Source organism: Copadichromis virginalis, linkage group LG7 (genome assembly GCF_057382275.1).
Source record: "Copadichromis virginalis isolate Kocher_CV1m ecotype Utaka linkage group LG7, C_Virginalis_male_GT1.1, whole genome shotgun sequence".
NCBI lineage: Eukaryota > Metazoa > Chordata > Actinopteri > Cichliformes > Cichlidae > Copadichromis > Copadichromis virginalis.
In genome coordinates, this window is record NC_140624.1 from 3,852,791 (window position 1) to 3,872,421 (window position 19,631).

Below are 19,631 nucleotides of genomic sequence, written 5' to 3' on the forward strand. Positions count from 1 at the left end.
CATCTAATCAAGGCCAGCGATAAGAAGGTCACTATGACAAGGAGCACAATCAGGGAGACTAGACAGACTGCTATTGGCATGCATGGCAGTGTGATCAGGCAAATAAACACAGAGGGAGCCACAGACAGAACATCGAGGTGGCACTCATAACAGCCCCGGTATGTTAGACAATACGTTTGCCAGTCAAACAATGTCATTGGGTAGTTAATCAGTAGTTAACGTGCAACCCTGGTGTGTTTTACCAGGTTAATTATGTCACAAACAGAACTGCTAAACTGTATTTCCAGAGCAAGAAATGAAATCTGAAGCTCAGAATTGGCATTAAACCCTTTTTATTGTTGCTTCAGTTAATAATCAGCAATGGCAGCGCTGCATATTGGCTGATCAGACAGTGAACATTACCCATGAGCCAAAATATGATTCACTAACCTTGACCAGGCAGGAGTTGGTCACCACCTGTTTGGGGTCTACTACGTCCACCAGGGGTTCCTTCATGGCCACATTACGGATACACGTCATGTCAAAGCCATACACGTTCTCCCACCCTGGTAAATACAGCGTCACAAAATGATTTGTTATCACATTCTAAACATATTTAGAATTAATATTTTCTTCTGTTATATTTGCTCCAAGTTTCTATTTGGTTTATAGAGCCGGCAAAAGCCACAGGATATGTAAACATTTGGACTGAATATGAAAAAATAAATAAATAAAAATCTCTGGTTGGGGGCTTTGCTCGTCCCAGAATAGTCTCATCTAAGATCCTAGAGAGATATATCCTGACATTTTGGAATGATTTTCATTTTGACAGATGAAAGTCACATTGTATATGGCGATGAATTGTCAACACGAGCCCCTTGAACACAGGCAGCATTCTTTCCCTGAATATCCTCGTTGCGCAAGTGAAATTGGTGCATAAATTATTCACAAAGCACCTTAAGAGAGTGTGTGAGCAAACATCTCTGTTGTGGCCCAAGAGGCAGGGAAGAACTACTTGAACGCGCTGAAATACTGGTGATAATGAACAGGTCACAAACCCCCGGGGGCTTTTGTAATGCTGTGTATTTGCATTTCCTGCTGCCCACTTAACTTACTCTGCAGCCCAGAGAAGCACTAATGACTGCAGGATGCTCTTAGAATGCTGGAGTGCTACAGAAAGGCACTTCCAACTGAGATAAAGGTCGTCTTTGGCTCCGTGCCACTGGAAAAAGTTTGCCGTCAATATGTACACTTGTCTCAGCGTGACTTTGTGCATAGAGCACTTCAGAGCCACAGCAAGCTTAACTGAACTAGCCAGACATAAGAAGACCAATATGATATGATTGGCTAGATTTTATCTGGTGCACTGTGGTTGTATAATTTCCCAGATGTATGGAGGAGTGTGAGTAGGAGGCCTACTGACAATTGTGTTGTCATTTTGGGTTGTGCGCAGACTTTATGCTGCTTTATGTCCAGCAGCAATAAATCGGCCACAGTGCTCCTTGCAGGGTTTATACAGGGGATCATACAGAGATGGAGAGGCTTGCTGACTTATAATATCAATTATCGCGCCCAGTCTTGTACCTCAGGAATAGTTTAAAATTATTTGCAGAGCTGGAAAGGCTGTGTGTGTGTGCCCACAGTGGAGAGCAGAACGTGGGTGTGTTGATGGTGCTTTCTGCATCCATCCAGCAAGTCGTATTTCTGGTTACCCACGCTATGTACAGGACAAGTAAGTGGCAAAAACATGATTTTGGCATTAAACTGCACTTACAGTGTATTTTGAAGTCTTTGTACTGCCTGTCCTCTATGGCCACCACATACAGGGAGGCCCGGTCAGGAAACATTAATCCACCAGGTTTCTGGAAAAAACCCCAGAGATGAATTAGGAATGCATCGAAACTGCAAAACGTTTGACCAAAATAAAATAAAATGAACTGAAAACTAACATGTAGATCTTTTTTTTTTTAATAAATAAATAATAATAATAATAATAATAATAATAATAATAAACTTTATTTATAAAGCACACTTAAAAACCAAGGGTATGCCAAGGTGCTTAACAAGTAACATAGAGAATAGAAGGAAGATAATAGAAATAGGACCAAAGCAACAGGTACAGAGCAAACAAGAAATTAAATGAGCATAAAAGTGCATAATATAAAATCATAAAAGAAATATTAACTAGATGGAAAGGCAAGATTGAATAAGTGGGTTTTTAGTTGTGATTTGAACAGTGCAATGGAATCAACCCGGGACTTCAGCCGAGATCTGTTAACAGCGAGTGCAGACAGCTGTGAGTGTTATTAGAAATGTAATCCTGAATCTGTTCAACTGTCCTAACATTTGAGAATATTATAATTCCAGCTTTATACTTTGTGTTTTATTACTTTAAACATTTTGTGTCGGTGGTGGTTGCTTGGTTTGAATTTCGTAGTTTCTGAGGTTCTTCTGTTGTTCCTCTGTGTAAAGTTGAGAGTTTTGTGTTTATTGTATTTTTTTAGATTCGTGCTTTGACTTTCAAAGTTCTGATTACATTGTTGTCTCTTGCTGATTTACTTTGCGGCTTCTAGTCGTGAGTTTTAGTTTTCTTATGCTTTGTCTTGCTTCTGTTTCTGTCACACCTCCCTCCGTCTCAGACTGTATTGATGCCTCGGTCCCTTTTGTTTACTTGCCTCTTGTTTAGCGTTAGTATTCGTGTCTCCCTCGCTAATAAAACATTTTACTTTGAAGCGTCTTATGTGAGCTTCCTGTCTGTCTCCCCCTGACTTCACGATTGTTTTCACCTGTGTCCCTAATCTTCTCCTTTCCAGATCATCTGTTAATACTCCCTGTTGTGCTGCTGATATTTTCTTCAATGATCAACAGCTCGTGTTTATTTAACTCCATCTGCCTACGTGTTCTTCATAAGCGTATCAGGTATCTTGGTGACTTGTGTTGTTGTAGGATACACAAACGCACACAATCCAGACGCCTTACCAGCCACTTGTCTCTGGCAAAGATGACAGTGTTGAGCATGGATTCATAGAAGAGGCAGTAGCCCATCCATTCAGATATGATGATGTCAACTTTTTCAACAGGAAGCTCCACTTCCTCAACCTTGCCTTTGAAAATGGTGATAACTGAAACACACAAAACATTTTAAAACCGTAATATAATAAAGTTTAAATGAATCTTTAAGTCTTTACTGTCACGGTTTGCGGGGGCAAGCCGTGTGGAATATATATAGGACCAAAAGGCGGCAGCTCTGGTGCAGGTGAGTGTTTATTAACAACAAAAATGCAAACAACAAAGGCGCTAGGAACATGAAACTGAAACCTAAACTGGGTAAACTAACACACAAACCAGGAATGACGGTGCAGGGAGGTCCGGGGAAATGCATGCAGGGAGACCGAGGGGAAACAACACAGACGAACCAGCAACCACTATGACAGAAGACACAACTTAAATACACTCAGAGAACACAGGGGGATTACATACAGGTGGGGACACAGCTGGGAGTAATTAACATGACGAGACTAGGGAGGCAAACTGAAAACACTCACATAAGACACAGACCTTCACAATAAAACAGGAACTTATACATGAAAGGACACAAACTAAGAAACGCGGACTAGATACAGGAACACACGGGCAGAACAGAGTAAACACTAACCAGAGGAAGAACAGAACCAAAATCGCGAAGAGAAAACACAAAACGCTGGGTCAAAAGGACCCAGGATCATGACAGTACCCCCCCCTCAAAGGCTGGCTCCAGACAGCCCAACAAGAAACAAAACAGCCAGAAAAAACAGAAAACAACCCGACCAGGGCGGGCGGCGGGGGCCCAGGAAGGAGGGCTCGAAGCAAAACAAAACCGGAGCACCAGAAGGCCAAAAGACAAAAACAAAAAAACGAGCCCAAAACCAAAAGAAACGAAGCACACCAAAACACAGGAAAAAAAAACAGAGTCCAAAACAGAAGAGTTCAGGGGGCCGACAGCACAGGAGTCCAAAACAGTTCGGGGGGCCGACCGTGCGGACGGCAACGGCGGCGACGTGGATACAGTTCGGGAGGCCGGCCGTGCGGAAGGCAGCGGCGGCCACTCAGGCGATGGCGGTCCGGGGGCCGGCGGCGCCCAAGTGTCAGGAGCACCGACTGCAGCTGGCGATGAGGCTGCAGCTGACGAAGCACAGGCTGGAGCTGCAGCTGACGAAGCACAGGCTGGAGCTGCAGCTGACGAAGCACAGGCTGGAGCTGCAGCTGACGAAGCACAGGCTGGAGCTGCAGCTGACGAAGCACAGGCTGGAGCTGCAGCTGACGAAGCACAGGCTGGAGCTGCAGCTGACGAAGCACAGGCTGGAGCTGCAGCTGACGAAGCACAGGCTGGAGCTGGCGTAGCAGATGGTGGCTGGATGGGCTCCTCGGGCCCTCCAGCTGATGTAGCATGGTGCTGGTGCCCAGCTGACGAGGAAGGCTGCTGGACGGGCTCCTCGGGCCCCCCAGCTGAAACAGGAGACAAAGGCCGGAGCGGTCCCTCGGGTGGCTGCTTAAACTCCAGGGGTCCAGAATCAGCTGAGGACTGGGACCTAGCCTCTGGGGAAGCCCTGGAGCGGCAAACAGTGCCAATGGCGGCTGAACCAGGAAAAGCACCTTGAGGTGAAATTAAACTTTCTCCCTGCACGGAGTGAATGAGTGAAGCCGATGATACTGGGGCCTGCGCTACAGGCGGCACAGGAGCTACAGGCGGCACAGGAGCTACTGGGGCCTGCGCTACAGGCGGCACAGGAGCTACAGGCGGCACAGGAGCTACAGGCGGCACAGGAGCTACTGGGGCCGGCACCGGAGACTGAACTGAGGGCGGCACCGGAGACTGAACTGAGGGCGGCACCGGAGACTGAACTGAGGGCGGCACCGGAGACTGAACTGAGGGCGGCACCGGAGACTGAACTGAGGGCGGCACCGGAGACTGAACTGAGGGCGGCACCGGAGACTGAACTGAGGGCGGCACCGGAGACTGAACTGAGGGCGGCACCGGAGACTGAACTGAGGGCGGCACCGGAGACTGAACTGAAGGCGGCACCGGAGACTGAACTGAAGGAAGCACAGGAAACTGAGCTGAGAGTGGCTGCGGGGGAGCTAACTTAGCTGCCGGTAGCTGCACAGGCGATAAGCAGCTCGCGTTGATATCCGCCACACAAAACGCAGCCCCTGAATGAACAGTCATGCAGTCCGAAAATGAAAAACAGTCCTCACTCACCACAGCCGGCGAATTAGAAGTCCGAACGTCCAGCTGTGGGGTGGCGCGCTTACGGCGCGATCGGCGTCTCCTCCCCGCAGACGGCTCCGACGGGCCGGGCAAGATCACATCCGGCGAGTCGGGCAGCGAGGCAGGAGTGGCCGAGAGAAGGTGCGGTGTGAGCCGGAGAAAAGCCTGCATAGTCGGAGGAAGCGAGTTCAATAGCCATGGCAGGCCGGAAAAGAGCCGTTGCAGCCGGTCTTCTGTTGCGCGGCGAAGCTCTTCCGGGGGATGTTCCAGCCATAGGCTGAGAAGGATCTCCACATTGTACGTGATGTCGTCCTGGAGCTCCTCGGACGGATTTACAGCCGCTGGGTCCATGTTGGCTGGTTCGTTCTGTCACGGTTTGCGGGGGCAAGCCGTGTGGAATATATATAGGACCAAAAGGCGGCAGCTCTGGTGCAGGTGAGTGTTTATTAACAACAAAAATGCAAACAACAAAGGCGCTAGGAACATGAAACTGAAACCTAAACTGGGTAAACTAACACACAAACCAGGAATGACGGTGCAGGGAGGTCCGGGGAAATACATGCAGGGAGACCGAGGGGAAACAACACAGACGAACCAGCAACCACTATGACAGAAGACACAACTTAAATACACTCAGAGAACACAGGGGGATTACATACAGGTGGGGACACAGCTGGGAGTAATTAACATGACGAGACTAGGGAGGCAAACTGAAAACACTCACATAAGACACAGACCTTCACAATAAAACAGGAACTTACACATGAAAGGACACAAACTAAGAAACGCGGACTAGATACAGGAACACACGGGCAGAACAGAGTAAACACTAACCAGAGGAAGAACAGAACCAAAATCGCGAAGAGAAAACACAAAACGCTGGGTCAAAAGGACCCAGGATCATGACATTTACAATAACATGTGGGAATTCTGGGGGCTAAAAAGTATAAGGTAAAGTATATTTTAGGGGACGTATGAAAGTTGTATTATTAGTTGTTTGTTACTTTTATTATTATTAAAATTATTCTTATTATTTTGCTGGGTGAAGGAATAGCTGCACCATCTGTTAAACCACTTCCAACAAAAACGTAGTTTATTACTAGTAATTTTAGAAAAGAAACTGTGAGTGGTGACACACCTGTTCATGCTTTGTAGGCTAACACAGCAACCATTGTGTTGTTATGAAAATGAAACCAGCTGGGGACTGCGGTGGAGGAGTCGATCTTCGCCCTGCCTGAGATTAGCTGACTTCAGCTTTATTTGTTCTGCTTTGGAAAGAAGTGACTGAAGAGTTTCCCTGATTATACAGATGTCTTCACAATGACACGTCAACCCTGTTACTCCAACTGCTGATTGCTTATTTGCTTTCCAGAACTCAGTAAACATACCGATAACTCTTTTCTTCGGATACTTAAGGATACTTGTTATTCATAGGTTTAGAAATAAACGGGGCATTTGCTGACAGGGTGGTTTATAGCTCCATTATCTGGTAGGTGCAGAGTCAGGGGCTTGGCAGGAAATTTGACGCACAGCAGGTGCTCTGATCATAACATACACTTTGAAGTTACACAGGATGGAAGCATATTTCTGCTAATGAATACAAATGAGTCAGTGTAAAGAACAATGATGAAGGAATGTTTTAAACATACTCATCGTTATTATTATTCATCATACAATATTTAACCTAGCCTATTGGTACATGCAGTGTAATTACACTCTATTCACTCATCTATTCAAATCATTGAATTCAGGTGTTCCAATCACTTCCATGGCCACAGGCAGTGTTGGGGAGTAACGGAATACATGTACCGCCGTTATGTATTTAAAATACAAAATATGAGTAACTGTATTCCGTTACAGTTACAGTTTAAAAAGGTGGTATTCAGAATACAGTTACTTTGTTGAAATAAATGGATTACACGGCGGTATTTTCCCGTTTCATATTGTCGCGGGTCAGGACTGTTTGGGTTTTGTTTGTTCTGTTGTTCCAGGCGGCAGCGTTACGGTTACCATGGTTACAGGGTGACGCTCTCTCTCTCTCTCTGCGACTGTGTGTTTCCTGGGTGAGCGAGCGCCTTTTTGTTGTTGTTGTTGTTGTGCTAAGCTAATAGGCAGAATGTTACAGGCATAGCCCTAAAGAATGTAGCCTCATGGGCAGTGTAGTCCGTGTTGCAGGGAGAATGGACTGTCATACCCGTTATGAGTCTGTGAGCGCGAGGAGGGAGAAAAAGGAGAGTGGAAAACTACAAGTTGTTATCGAGCAAAAACGGGAGCTGGAAGCATGTAAATATAATAATAACCACTGCAGCCAAGAAGAGTGCCTGACGAGCCCAGTTGTAAGTAAGCTATTAAGACTCGACTGTACCCCTCTCTCTGTCTCTCGCTAGCAAATTTGACCCAGACAACAAAGTAAAGCTATTTACTCAACACGAACCCGACGTATTAGCCAGAGGTCCCTTTACCACGGTTCGGAGCCGCGGACCTTCAGTAATAGCAATAAATCTTTACATTTAATACATTACAAAATACATTTTGGGGCATGTATTCTGTAATCTGTAGTGGAATACATTTTAAAAGTAAACAAAATGTAATCAAATGGAAAAGTCTCTTTTTAAAACTTGTTTTATTAGTTTTAATCTTTTAACTTTATGCATCAAGCAAAAATTTAATTATATGCAACATTCTCTGACTGGAAGAAATTTGTTTAATATTTAAACCTATTTTCTGCACATTCCAGCACATAAAATAAAATATTTTTGTGTTTACACTCAGTCTTTCAAATAGATGCAAGTAAAACACAGCAGAAAATAAATAAAGTCAAAGACTCAGCGGTCCTTTTGCTCTAGTTTCACCTGTAAAGCAGAAGTTGGGTAGGCGGAGGTTTACCGTGGTGCAGGTGTGCTGCGGTCAGTGGAAGAATCCGCGAGTTTCTCTGTGAATTTCCCATTATGTCGTTGCGCACTCGGTGCTTGCTTGGAAGTTTAGGGGTTTTTTCGCTGTAAAAAGACGTTTTCTTCCCACGCACAACGGACACTAATGGTTTTGTCACTTTTTATGGAATCAAACTCAAAGTAAGGTCAGTACTTCCCAGGATGTGAGTGGGCGTTAAGGCGTCTGGGAAGGGATCTCAAAACTTCCCAGACGCCTTAACGCCCACTCACATCCTGGGCCATCTGATCTCAGGAATTCGCATGATAAGGTGGGGCCAGGTTTCACAATGAACACACCCGAAACTCTGGCTGATTGGGACCCACACCCAGTTTCCCACCTTGGCTCAGGCGATTAGAGGATCATCAGGGGGTCCTTTGTCCCTCTGTGGGGGGTCACTCCCACTAGGTTTAAATCTGGGACCCTCCACCATTTGACCTTAGAACTGAAGAAGCTTCTCGGATGAGAGGTGAAACGTCTTCAAGTAACTTAAAGAAGTCCAGACGCTTTTCTTTGCAAGCTCCTTTGACTAACTGTAATCTAATTACCGTTTTTGCAATAGTAATCCCTTACTTTACTCGTTACTTGAAAAAAGTAATCGGATTACAGTAACGCGTTACTGCCCATCTCTGGTTAGTGGTATTACAATGAAGTAGTCACATAGTAGTAGGCCACTTAAAATCACAGCAGGTGCTGAGGTGCGTAGTCCACAGAGGTCGCTAGCTTTCTGCAGAGTCACTATAGACCTCCAAACTTACTGTGGAATGTGGAGTGGATTGTGTTTTCACGGCCGAGCAAATGCTTTTGGCAGCACAGTTAAATTTTTAATTGGACATTTTATTTTAGATCAAATGAAATGCAAGTCACAGCACTTAGACAGAACCAGCAGTATATACAGTGTAACCTAGTCAACGAGCAGTGAGTTTGCAGTGAGCAGTTTTTTTTAATGTGAAAAGATTTGTAAGTTGATCATCTTTACATATTAGCAGTGATCCTGGACAGCTGATCACATCTCTTCTTGTTCTCTTCTGCCACTCCTCCCTCTTTTATCTTCATTCACTATCATGACTTTAACCTACTTTACTGCTCTCTTCACTGACGATGGAGTGCATGTGTCATCAGAATTGTGAGACGAGGAACAGCTGCAGCTCTTACCGCTGTCAAGGTGGTTGGACTTGATGATCCTCTCGGAGTACTCCGATATACTGGAACACTCAATCTGGCAGAAAAAAAGAAAAGCTATTTAAGTGAAGAATTTCACAGACACTTTGCCTGTACTCACAATAACATGACTTCACTTATAATGCAGGTGATTTTAAATATTACTGCCCTACTGATGTTGCCTGGGAAGCCCTGGAGCCAAACTACCGCATGTTACGTTGCTGTTGCAGAAACTGGAAACGTTACATGCATACTCCATGATAAATTACAAAAGTAGATAGAAAATAAATAACAAACTTCTAACAAAAAATTTATGAAACTCTTGAATCCGTTTAGTCATGCAAATACAGATATATTACATATTGGCAACAACAATAAATCAAAAAGCTTCAGTTTCATCCTTGCGACTGATACTGTAACAGCAGTCTGGCGAGGAAGGAGCGGATAGCAGGTCCAGCATTTGTAGAGGTTAGCCAGATAACTCGAAGCCAGTCAGTTAAATCGAACAACAGATCTTTATTTGTTGTTAGCAACATAAGACCATACAAGCCAGGTCTCCACGGCTCTACATACATGCACGGAGATCGGTAGTCGCCGGTGCCAGCCCGTTACAATGGTGAGGTCTCTCTGAACAGACACATGAGCAGCATGTAACGGCTGCCACTTTACTCACACACACTGGCTGTGCTATACCACAATAATAAAGGTTGTTACAATATGTCATTTTGTGTGATATTTTTAAAATTGTACTTTAGCAGCATTTTCCAAATGTAACTTGTTAAAGTTGTGCTAATTTTTGTGCGGGACATATTTCCAGAGTGTAAACAAACACTTAGCACACTTTATTTAGTCTCACACACGCGAATTTAACTGAAAGCAGCACCTTTTATTACTGGAAAAAACTAACATTAAATACAAAACTAAACTAGAAATTGGAAACAAGAAACTTCAACTAGAAAACAAACCAGGAACTGTAAACTTGGAAAAACACAGCATTGTGAGGGTACGACGCGACAAAGGGCAGCACAGCTGGGAGTAATCAGACCTAACGAGACAAAGGAAGCAAAGCAGAATAATTGACAAAGGACACAGACTGTCAAAGTAAAACAGGAAGTATAACACAGAGACGCAGACTTGACACTGAGACGGAGACACGACTGACTGGAAAGACAGAGGGAACACGAAGACAAGTGTGACAAGACGAGGGACACGAGAAAGCCAAAATCCTAGCACTAAAAATATAACACAAGCACAACCAAAACCCACGAATTACAATAATCAAAGAATATAACTGAAACATCTTAATCTATCATTTAAAAATGACCATTCCAACCTTTTTGGATTTGGTGGAACTGTTCATAGAGTTTCATAATGTAACAAGAAAGCCCAACCTCTTGATGCACTGTTGCAAGATGGCACAAGTTCGTGTAGACAAGCAGTTTGTTCCACAACAAAGCAGTGAATTGTCTAGGATTATTATATGTGTCCACCACAGCTAATAGCTGATCAAAATTTGATCACACACAAGGACACTTTTTTCTTTTTAAACTTTAGAATATTGTCTGACACTTACAGACACTGACAGTGACTTTGGTCACACTGACATTGCTATACTTGATAATCACATTTCACCATGTGAGTTGAGATTAAAAACAAATACAGAATTGAGACTGAAATTTGAATCATTGCTACAGGCAGAAATGTCTGTGTAACAGTGTAACCATCCATAAAGCTGTCTGGGGTAAAAACAAGGTCATCCTTGTTTAGTATCTCTAAGCTGATGCTGCGCATTCGACTCCTAAATAAAACAGAATAAAACCCTGAAGGCTTTCACCTGCTTTAACCTGGTTAAATTTAACCTGGTCACTAAACCTGAAAGAGTTGTTAACCTAGGGCCCGTTCTTCGTACGTCGCTTACTACATCCAAGATCAAATCATCGCGCTAACCGTGAGCTCGCTAATCCAGTTCCCCGAACACACCTGCTGTTGACGATTACTACAGCTGGACGCAGGAATGTGACATCACTGGGTGTCGTAAAAGGGGCTACGCATCGATAGTAGAAACATTGATCGGCAACCCGCTGATTGGTCGGCGAAAATGTCCAAGGGGCGTGCTCGGTATTTTCCGGCAGCAGAGCAAGAACTCATGAGTGAGGGATTTCAGGAGTTTCAGAGTTTAATTAAAACGCAAGAGAACACTGCAAAGGCTGCAAAAGCAAGGAGAGAGGGCTGGCAGAAAGTTGCTGACAAATCAAACTCGTAGGTAATTTAATAATAATAATAATAATGGAGTGGATTTATATAGCGCTTTCCAAGGCACCCAAAGCGCTTTACGATACCACTATTCATTCACTCCCACATTCACACACTGGTGGAGGCAGCTACGGTTGTAGCCAGGCTGCCATATCGCGCCATCGGCCCCTCTGGCCAACACCAGTAGGCGGTAGGGTAGATCTATCATATGACACTATATTGTCCAATATCATATGGCATTATATTATATTATAATATGTTATATTATATCCCCTTTCACATTAGAGCCACAACAGGACCCACAAGAACATGGGAACAAGTAAAAGTGGAATACAGGAGTATTCTACAGAATGGTAATATTTATCTCTTAGATTGCTTTGCGTCTCTTGGCAAGGTAATACTGGCCTGTAATACTCTGTTAGTTTGTTCATAACAGCAACCAAGAAAAGGGCAGAGGAAAAAAAGACAGGTGGTGGTCCTGCACCCCCTCGTCAACAAGTTGGTTAAGTAAATAATACCCTCACGGGAATATCGATATCTCTCTATGAGCACACTGTCGCGCTGAGCTAAAGGATCCTGTCTGTCCCGCAATATACGCTGAATTCTGAGGACTCTCCTTATCAATCTTGCACCTTCCGCAATGGGTTGGTCGCGTATACGGACAGGACATGGCTGCGACAGGCTTCCCAAATCCACCTTCGCTTTTATAGCCGTGGTCTCTCATCTTGATTACACGAAGTAATTTACAATTACTACTCTGAAATATGAATTACATCTGTAATAATCACATACATGTAATAGAATGTTAATAGTACATTTCCCTTTTTTAGGAAATGACCTGTATGTATCTGTGTGACATCAATAAAAGGATCAAGTGCTGCATTATCTTTAGTTACATTGATAATATTTATTTATGGTGAAACAGTGGAAAAATATCGCTGTTGCTTTCGTATAAATGAAGCGGACATACCTGCGTGGCCGCGATCTAATCCTGTTTACATAAAGTAAACCTGCTCCCGAGCAGGTTTACGCTTACGGCTCTGTTGCTATGACAGCAAGTCCCGGATGAGCTTCGGGGAACCGACTGATCCAGGATCACGCGAAATCGTCAACAATCTAATCCGGCTAACCTACTTAGCGAGGTACGAAGAACGGGCCCCTAGTCTCTGTAATACTAATAACAATAACAACAACAAAATCAACTATGGATGTGTGTCCAAAGGACTGCAGTCCTGTATGGGGCATGGAAAGTATTTCACTGAGGAACACAGAGTTCAAGATGAGGTGTAAGGTAGAAAGTCCAGTAGGTCCTGTGGAGCAGTGAATGGGTTGGTAGGTGAGAATTTTTTAGGAAACACTTAACCGGGAACCAGTGCATAAAACTGGGGGTGATACATTTTTCTTTCTTTTTCTGCTCTTGACGAAGGTGGTCGCACTTTCCTCCTCCTCCTCTCCCTTAGCTTCCCTGCTTAGCCTCTTATGTCCTTGTCTAGTCTCGTGTTTTTTGTATTAGTTTTCCCTGGAACACTCTCTCACAGTCTGTTCTCTAAAACCTAAAAGAGGAATTATGGATTTGATCAACTGGTCCCTAAATGCAATTGACACCCCTTTCTCAACGAGAAGTTTGGGCTTGGGTGAGCCTGAGTGCTGAAGATATCTACCTATTCAGAACCATGATAACAGGGTTCTGGCTGATTGGAGCTGGCTTGGCCCTGACTTATCGAAGAATTAAGAAAGCAGAACCGGCTGTTCAAACCCCCACAAGGCTGCCCGCTGGGATTGAAACGATGGGAAGAGGCGTGAGTTTCTCAAAATGGGCTCATTGAGTGCAGCACGGATAAGATCTTGGAGAGGCTGACGGCTGCTGTGGATACTCAGAATAAGACCTCTGAGCGCAAATTGGATGACATCTTGGAGAAGCTCACTGTGGTCGTGAGTTCTCAGAATCGGCTCTTTGAGCACAAGAATGACAACATCGCAGAGCGCAAGTTTAATAACATCATGGAGAAGCTCACGGCTCTCGAACGGGAGATTGAGAGACCAGTGTTGGACTGTTAGAACAGCTTTGAAATTCATATGAGTTGTTCGCACTAAAGTAAAAAGTACCATCACTTCATGCGGATACCCTTTCGGCGCCAGCTGCGGTCGCAAGGCTGGAGCCCAACAAAACACCCTGATAACGACTGTGTTTAGTCTGTTCCTTCCCATTCCATGCAAGGCCACCTGGGTTGGCTGGAAGACTTTACTTAGCCTGGCAGGGCGAAGGACACTGTCTCAGCTGAACTATGGACACACACACACATACATATTAGAGATGGCACGATACCACTTTTTTATGTCCGATACTGATACCGATATCATAAATTTGGATATCTGCCGATACCGATATGAATCCGATATAGTGTTTTTTAATCAACAAAACTGTTTTTTAAAATATCTTGCTGCATTTTGCAAGTCTGCAAGTTCATACTCAAGTTTAAAACAACAACTACACTAAAGCTATTCTGTTATACCTGTATACAAAAAAAATATTTCATAGTTCAGCAATACTGATCAATCTAATAAACTTAAACCTACACCATCCTCCCTATTCTGGTATTTTAAAGAGTACTTAGCATAAATATTAAGAAACCTAACTAATAGGGTTCCAACTCCCAGCAACAACAAAAATAAAAAAATAAAAAATAGGGAACCACCCCTCACACTCCACCTCATGATGCTTAATCGACGTAATCAACCTTAATTTGATGAAGTGTGAAAAAAATGCACAGAAATCAATTATTTTTCAAGAAATATTAAATAGATTCAACATCTTTCTTCAACAAAATTGCAGACTGCACAGATGGTACCTTCCCAAAGGAAAAAGTACTATAGCTTACTAGGGTATATATATTAGACTTAATAGTCACTATATACAGTAAATGACTTCTATTCATTTTACATCAAATTAAAACTTTGGGTGTCAGATAATTATTTATTAAAAGCTAGACATTTTAAATGAGAATAAGAAAGAAAAGTATGTCTTTGTGCCCCCTTTTCCCTGTTCATGCCCTATCGGCCCCCCTGGCTAAACTTTGCTAGATCCGCCCCTGCACAGTTACCAGCGTCAGCTGCGTAGAAAAAGATCCTGGTGTAGAAAGTAATATTAAATAAATTCTAAGCTTAAACGTGCTGCTGTTGTTCAGCCGCTGGTTTCCTCTTTCTGGTGCAAAGTGGGCCAAAAACAAACAAGACAGACGGACTCGCGACAGAAAAGCCGATCAGCTGATCATTTAAGCAGTTTCACGATTGAAGTAGCAGCCGGAGAGCGAGAGTCGCTTGTTAAGCTTAACGCAGGAATGCTTTACAAACATTCAGAGATGGACTTACACACTTGCTTTACTTCTCTCGGGGATAACTTTGTCGGAGATGAAATGCCAGGTTGCTAGCGAAGCTCCACATGCTATCCAGACCACCAGGTCCCGCATGCCACAGCCGCTCTATCACGTGATGCATACTGCTCCGACGTGCTAACGTTCTGAGGTGAGTTACGGCGTGTTGCAAGTTTTGTGAGGTGCTTTCGTGATATTTAATGGATCGGATTACATTTTTTATTTTTCTCCGATATCCGATCCAGTAATTTAGGTCAGTATCGGACCGATACCGATACGTAATATCGGATCGGTCCATCTCTAATACATATACACTAATATGCACACACTCATCCCCCCTCCCGTTCCAAACGCCTTCGATGCTTGTTCCCTCCTGGGAACACGGCGGGTCTGAGCCCGCGCTGGAATGGTAGCGCTGGGCAGGATGGCTGCTGTGTTTGCTTCGGATTACTCCTCACCCCCCACCCGACTCTGTGGCTGGTCACATGATCCATAATGTTGTGCTGTGGACATTTATGTGCTTTTTTGTGCAGAGGAGTTTTTTTGTTTCCTGTTCTCATGCTGTCCTCCCAGGAGCCCAGCATGAGTAGAGGTCTCTTTTTTTCCTCTTGTACTTTCCCATTGTAGTGTATAGTTCAGTGTTTGTTTTCAGTAACGCTACCGATCTCCGACCTGTATCCCCATGTGATGTCTGTGTTGTGTGTGTATTTCACTGCAGGGCAACCTGCACGTGGCGAATAAAGCCTTGATTGATTGATTGATTGATTGATTGATACATACATACATGCAACATACTGCAGGTGTGTGTGTGTGTGCGTGCGCAGGGCTTTGTTTGCAACCCAAACAGAACACTACCGTAGCAGTCCATGTCAGAGGTGATAAAAGCATAAATAAGAGTTCCAGCTGCTGAATGAGAATTTCTGTTGCTGAGTTTAAGGGTATAAGATGTTGTCTGGAGATGTTCTTGATGTGGTAGATGGCAGATTTAGAGATAGGTTTAATATAAGATGAAAATGAAAGAATGGAGTCCAGAATGACACCCAGGTTGTGAAGACTCAAAATTAAGGCCCAAATCAGACAGCTTTGAAAGCAGTGACGTAGGAGCCACAACCAAGGCTTCAATTTTATTTTGTTCTATTTGAGAGAATTGGTTAAATAGTTTTAGACTGCTGATAGGGGACAAAGCAGGGAACTAACCAGAGGGTTTAGTGCTTAGATATAACTGCGTATCATGGATGCTTAGTCGATGGTGGAAGATGATCTGATCAAGGGGGTGAGATGAAAGGTCCTTACTGACTCACTGGAGCAGAGAATGAAGTAGGTGTCCAGTTGACATAATGCATCCTGAAAGCAGGAGTGAAGACAGCGCTCAACCAGTGAGGCCAAAATAGTTGGATAGCTGGTCTTGGCATATTTTGTACGTTCTCTTCTGCCTCAGAGCTGATTTATTGAGTTGCCACTGATATCATCGTTATAACATAATAAAGCTCATTGATTCATCAAACTACACTAAGGCTTCTCTCAAATAAAATATGGACATAATTCAGCAGAATACATTAATCAATACTAGGCTCTTACAGCACTGGGAATCTGAGAGTATAGATTTTCACCTTTGAACACTGTGTCCCATTTGCTTAGTGTTTTTGTGCAGCATACTGCTGCTGCATGCTGCAACCGACCCATCTGGTTATAGTCACACAGAAGACCCTTTAATGAACCCTGGGTGCTCTGTGTCACAAAGCAGCCGGTCAGGCTGGGGGTCTTGTGGATAAGGTAGCCACAAAAACGAGGCACTTATTTTTGTTCAGTGCAAATAAGTGCATGTTCTCTACTAACTCTCAGAGGTAAGTTGTACAGCTTTTTTTGTTTACTTTATTTATCTTACAGTTTAAGTAATTTGTTACATTAAAAATTTGACTTTTTATACAAAAATTATAAATGTAAAAAATGTAAATGTACATTTTTTAAACAAATAGGTTGTAGATGGGCAGCTACTCACCCAGCTCCTTCCTATTCTGAACACTTAAAGAATTTTCTACTGTAGGGTACATTCATACAGTGCTTCCTTTCACGCCATGAAGCACCTTCTAACTTTCACGCAAAAACTTATATTAGTTCAGAGATTTTTTGATGGCATTTCTCAGTATTTTCAGAGAATTTTCCAACCATTTATTAAATCAACCCATTAAACCAAATAAATTAATAAAACCCCATTTTTACATCAAATTGTTACTAATAATAATATAATGCTATAAGAGATAATAGTGTAGCACTTGTAATCTGTAAGTGCTGCACTATTCAATAGTATGACCAGCTTTTTTTATTTTATACTTAAAGTATATTTTCCTTGTACTTGCCTATTTTTACTTAACTCACAGTTACGCATGTAAGACAGAGTCATTTTACAGTGTGGTGTTAGTTGACCCTGTACTGGCATGGAAGAATGAGGTCTTTGAGGGCTATTATTTACAGGAAAGAAACCAGTTAAACATGCCATAAAACCAATGTTCCAATGCTCCAATCTCTGCTTATTATACTGCAGTAACTCAAATACAGAACATAAACCTTTTGGCTTTTTCCGCAGGCATATAGGCTGTAGGGACTTCACATTAGCACTGACTCCCCGGAGCAGCCTTGTTTTCTGCTGCTTATTAGCAGAGAAAGAGGAAGGAGGCTTCTGCTGCCTCTGGTGCCCATTAAAAAGACTGTACCAAATCCATAAATAACCAGCAAAGGCTAATGTTGCATCAGGTGTGAACATGTTTGTGCACTTGCGGAGACGCATGTAACTGTATTGCTCTATTCATGTGTAATAACAGGTTCTAATTGGCAATCTTCCTCATCTCTTTCTGAGTCAAAGTCATAAGAGACAGCTATTAGCCACGTGTCTGTCATAGTCACGATCCAGTAGGAGCGCACTGAAACCTCAGGGTGTATTGACAGAGGCACCCCCGCACAGGTTGCCTCTCGCACCTCTCGCTAGTGTCAGAAAGTGTCACTGTCACCGTAGACATCCCTGCAGGCTCCTACTGGTATTTTACTCTGGAGACACAGCAAGTAGAAGTTTCTAACTTTGCCCAGATATCACTGTACTTTTTGTCCTCTATCTGAGCTATTAACCTGTGACTTACACATAGTTTAGTTTCTTTACTTTTTATTAGCAACCTTAAGCATTTTATTACTGGGCAGAAAATAAACTCTGCATCATACTAACATAAAGACATTAGAAACACTCCTAGAATAATCAAAGCAGCTACACTGAGCTTAACCAGGTTTTTGAACAATGTATTGTTTTTATCTGAAAAAACAGTACCTGGCTTTTCATGTGTTACTCATCTATTTTCTACAGTTTATCCAGGTCAAAGGGACGGCGCTCTAAACAAAGCTACCCAGATGAATGGCCAACAGAGAGCTATACCTTCTCCCACATTGACTATTTCACTTACTTGCAGTTTAGGAGGCATCCAGCTGGATAGTGTAGTGATAAGACTACACACCTTGTGGAGCGGGACACCTCCCGGTATCCAGTAAGGGTCCTGGCTAGACCCCCCATGCTAAAACCAAGCCCTGGAATGGCACGGCTACGTCTGCAGCCTGTCCGCAGCTCGGACAAAAGCATGGGTAAATGGACTGATTCTTATATAGCGCTACTCTACTCTCACTTGAGAACAAAACCCAGAGAGACTTTAACTCCTGAATTTGAGATAGAATCTCATCCCTGACCTAAAGTGGACAATCTTGTCTTTTCTAACTGGGAAGCAGAGCCTCGGGCTTGATGGTGCCAAAGCCAAAGGCTTCAATGGGACACCACTCAGTGAAGCCACCAGTACTTTGCTATCTGCAAAAGCAAAGATGTGATACTGAGACCACTGAACTGGACACCCTCCACCTCCGAGAAAGTCTGTACATAAAAGTTGTGAACAGAATCAAAGGGCATCTCACTGCTCATTCAGTGTTACTAATGAGTAGATTTATCACACATAAAAGTGAGCTTGAGGAACTGAAGTATATGAAAAAGAATAATCCAGAATACGACCCTCCTCTGCTAACTGAGGACAGCAGCCAAAAGAACGAAGGAATCCAGCCGGCAGCAGGCAGTAAATTCAAAAGGGAGTGAATAGTGTGCTAATAGATTAGTACAAGTCTAGTTTGCCTTGACCCTTTATGATTTTGTGGTGCACAGGTCATGCGTAGGTTGGACATGTTACCTAAGGGTCTTGTTGCTACTTGGAATTGTTGAAGGACTACACTAAACACACATACATTGTCATGTACTGTTCTTATTGATAAGGAATGATCGGGGGTATATTCGTCCAGCTCGTGAGCCCGGGCACTCACATCAAACTTCAAAAGCTTTAGGTATGATAAGAAAATCCTGAAACTCCTGTCCCCATTTATGTGGATAAAATCCTGCCAGATGGACCGCAGTAACAAAACTCTGAATCAAATCAGCTAAAGTACTAAAACAGGATGCTAGAGAGAGGGAGACAAAAACTGACTGAGGCAGCAGGAGAGGAAAGGCAAGCAAACACATGACACAAGGCATAGTCACACACACAAACACATAATGTCATTCAGTGGCTCAGAACAAGTCTCTTGGCAATTCCAAGTTAATCATTCCTTCCCTGAAGCACTTCGTCTCGACCCACCATGCAAAAATAAGTTCCACATGGTCATCCCAAGCTAGCAGT

General features: G+C 43.4%; 1 protein-coding gene across 1 annotated transcript in view; it reads right to left on the reverse strand.

Moving 5' to 3' along the window:
* LOC146704227 (protein arginine N-methyltransferase 8-B) overlaps positions 1-19,631 on the reverse strand; it is a 42,464-nt gene that overhangs the window by 16,112 nt on the left and 6,721 nt on the right. The window contains exons 4-7 of the mRNA XM_085461243.1: positions 9,311-9,374; positions 2,959-3,101; positions 1,754-1,841; positions 430-545 (exon numbers count right to left, since the gene is read on the reverse strand). Coding sequence (XP_085317369.1) covers positions 430-545; positions 1,754-1,841; positions 2,959-3,101; positions 9,311-9,374 — 411 coding nt within the window. The remainder of the gene's footprint in view (positions 1-429; positions 546-1,753; positions 1,842-2,958; positions 3,102-9,310; positions 9,375-19,631) is intronic.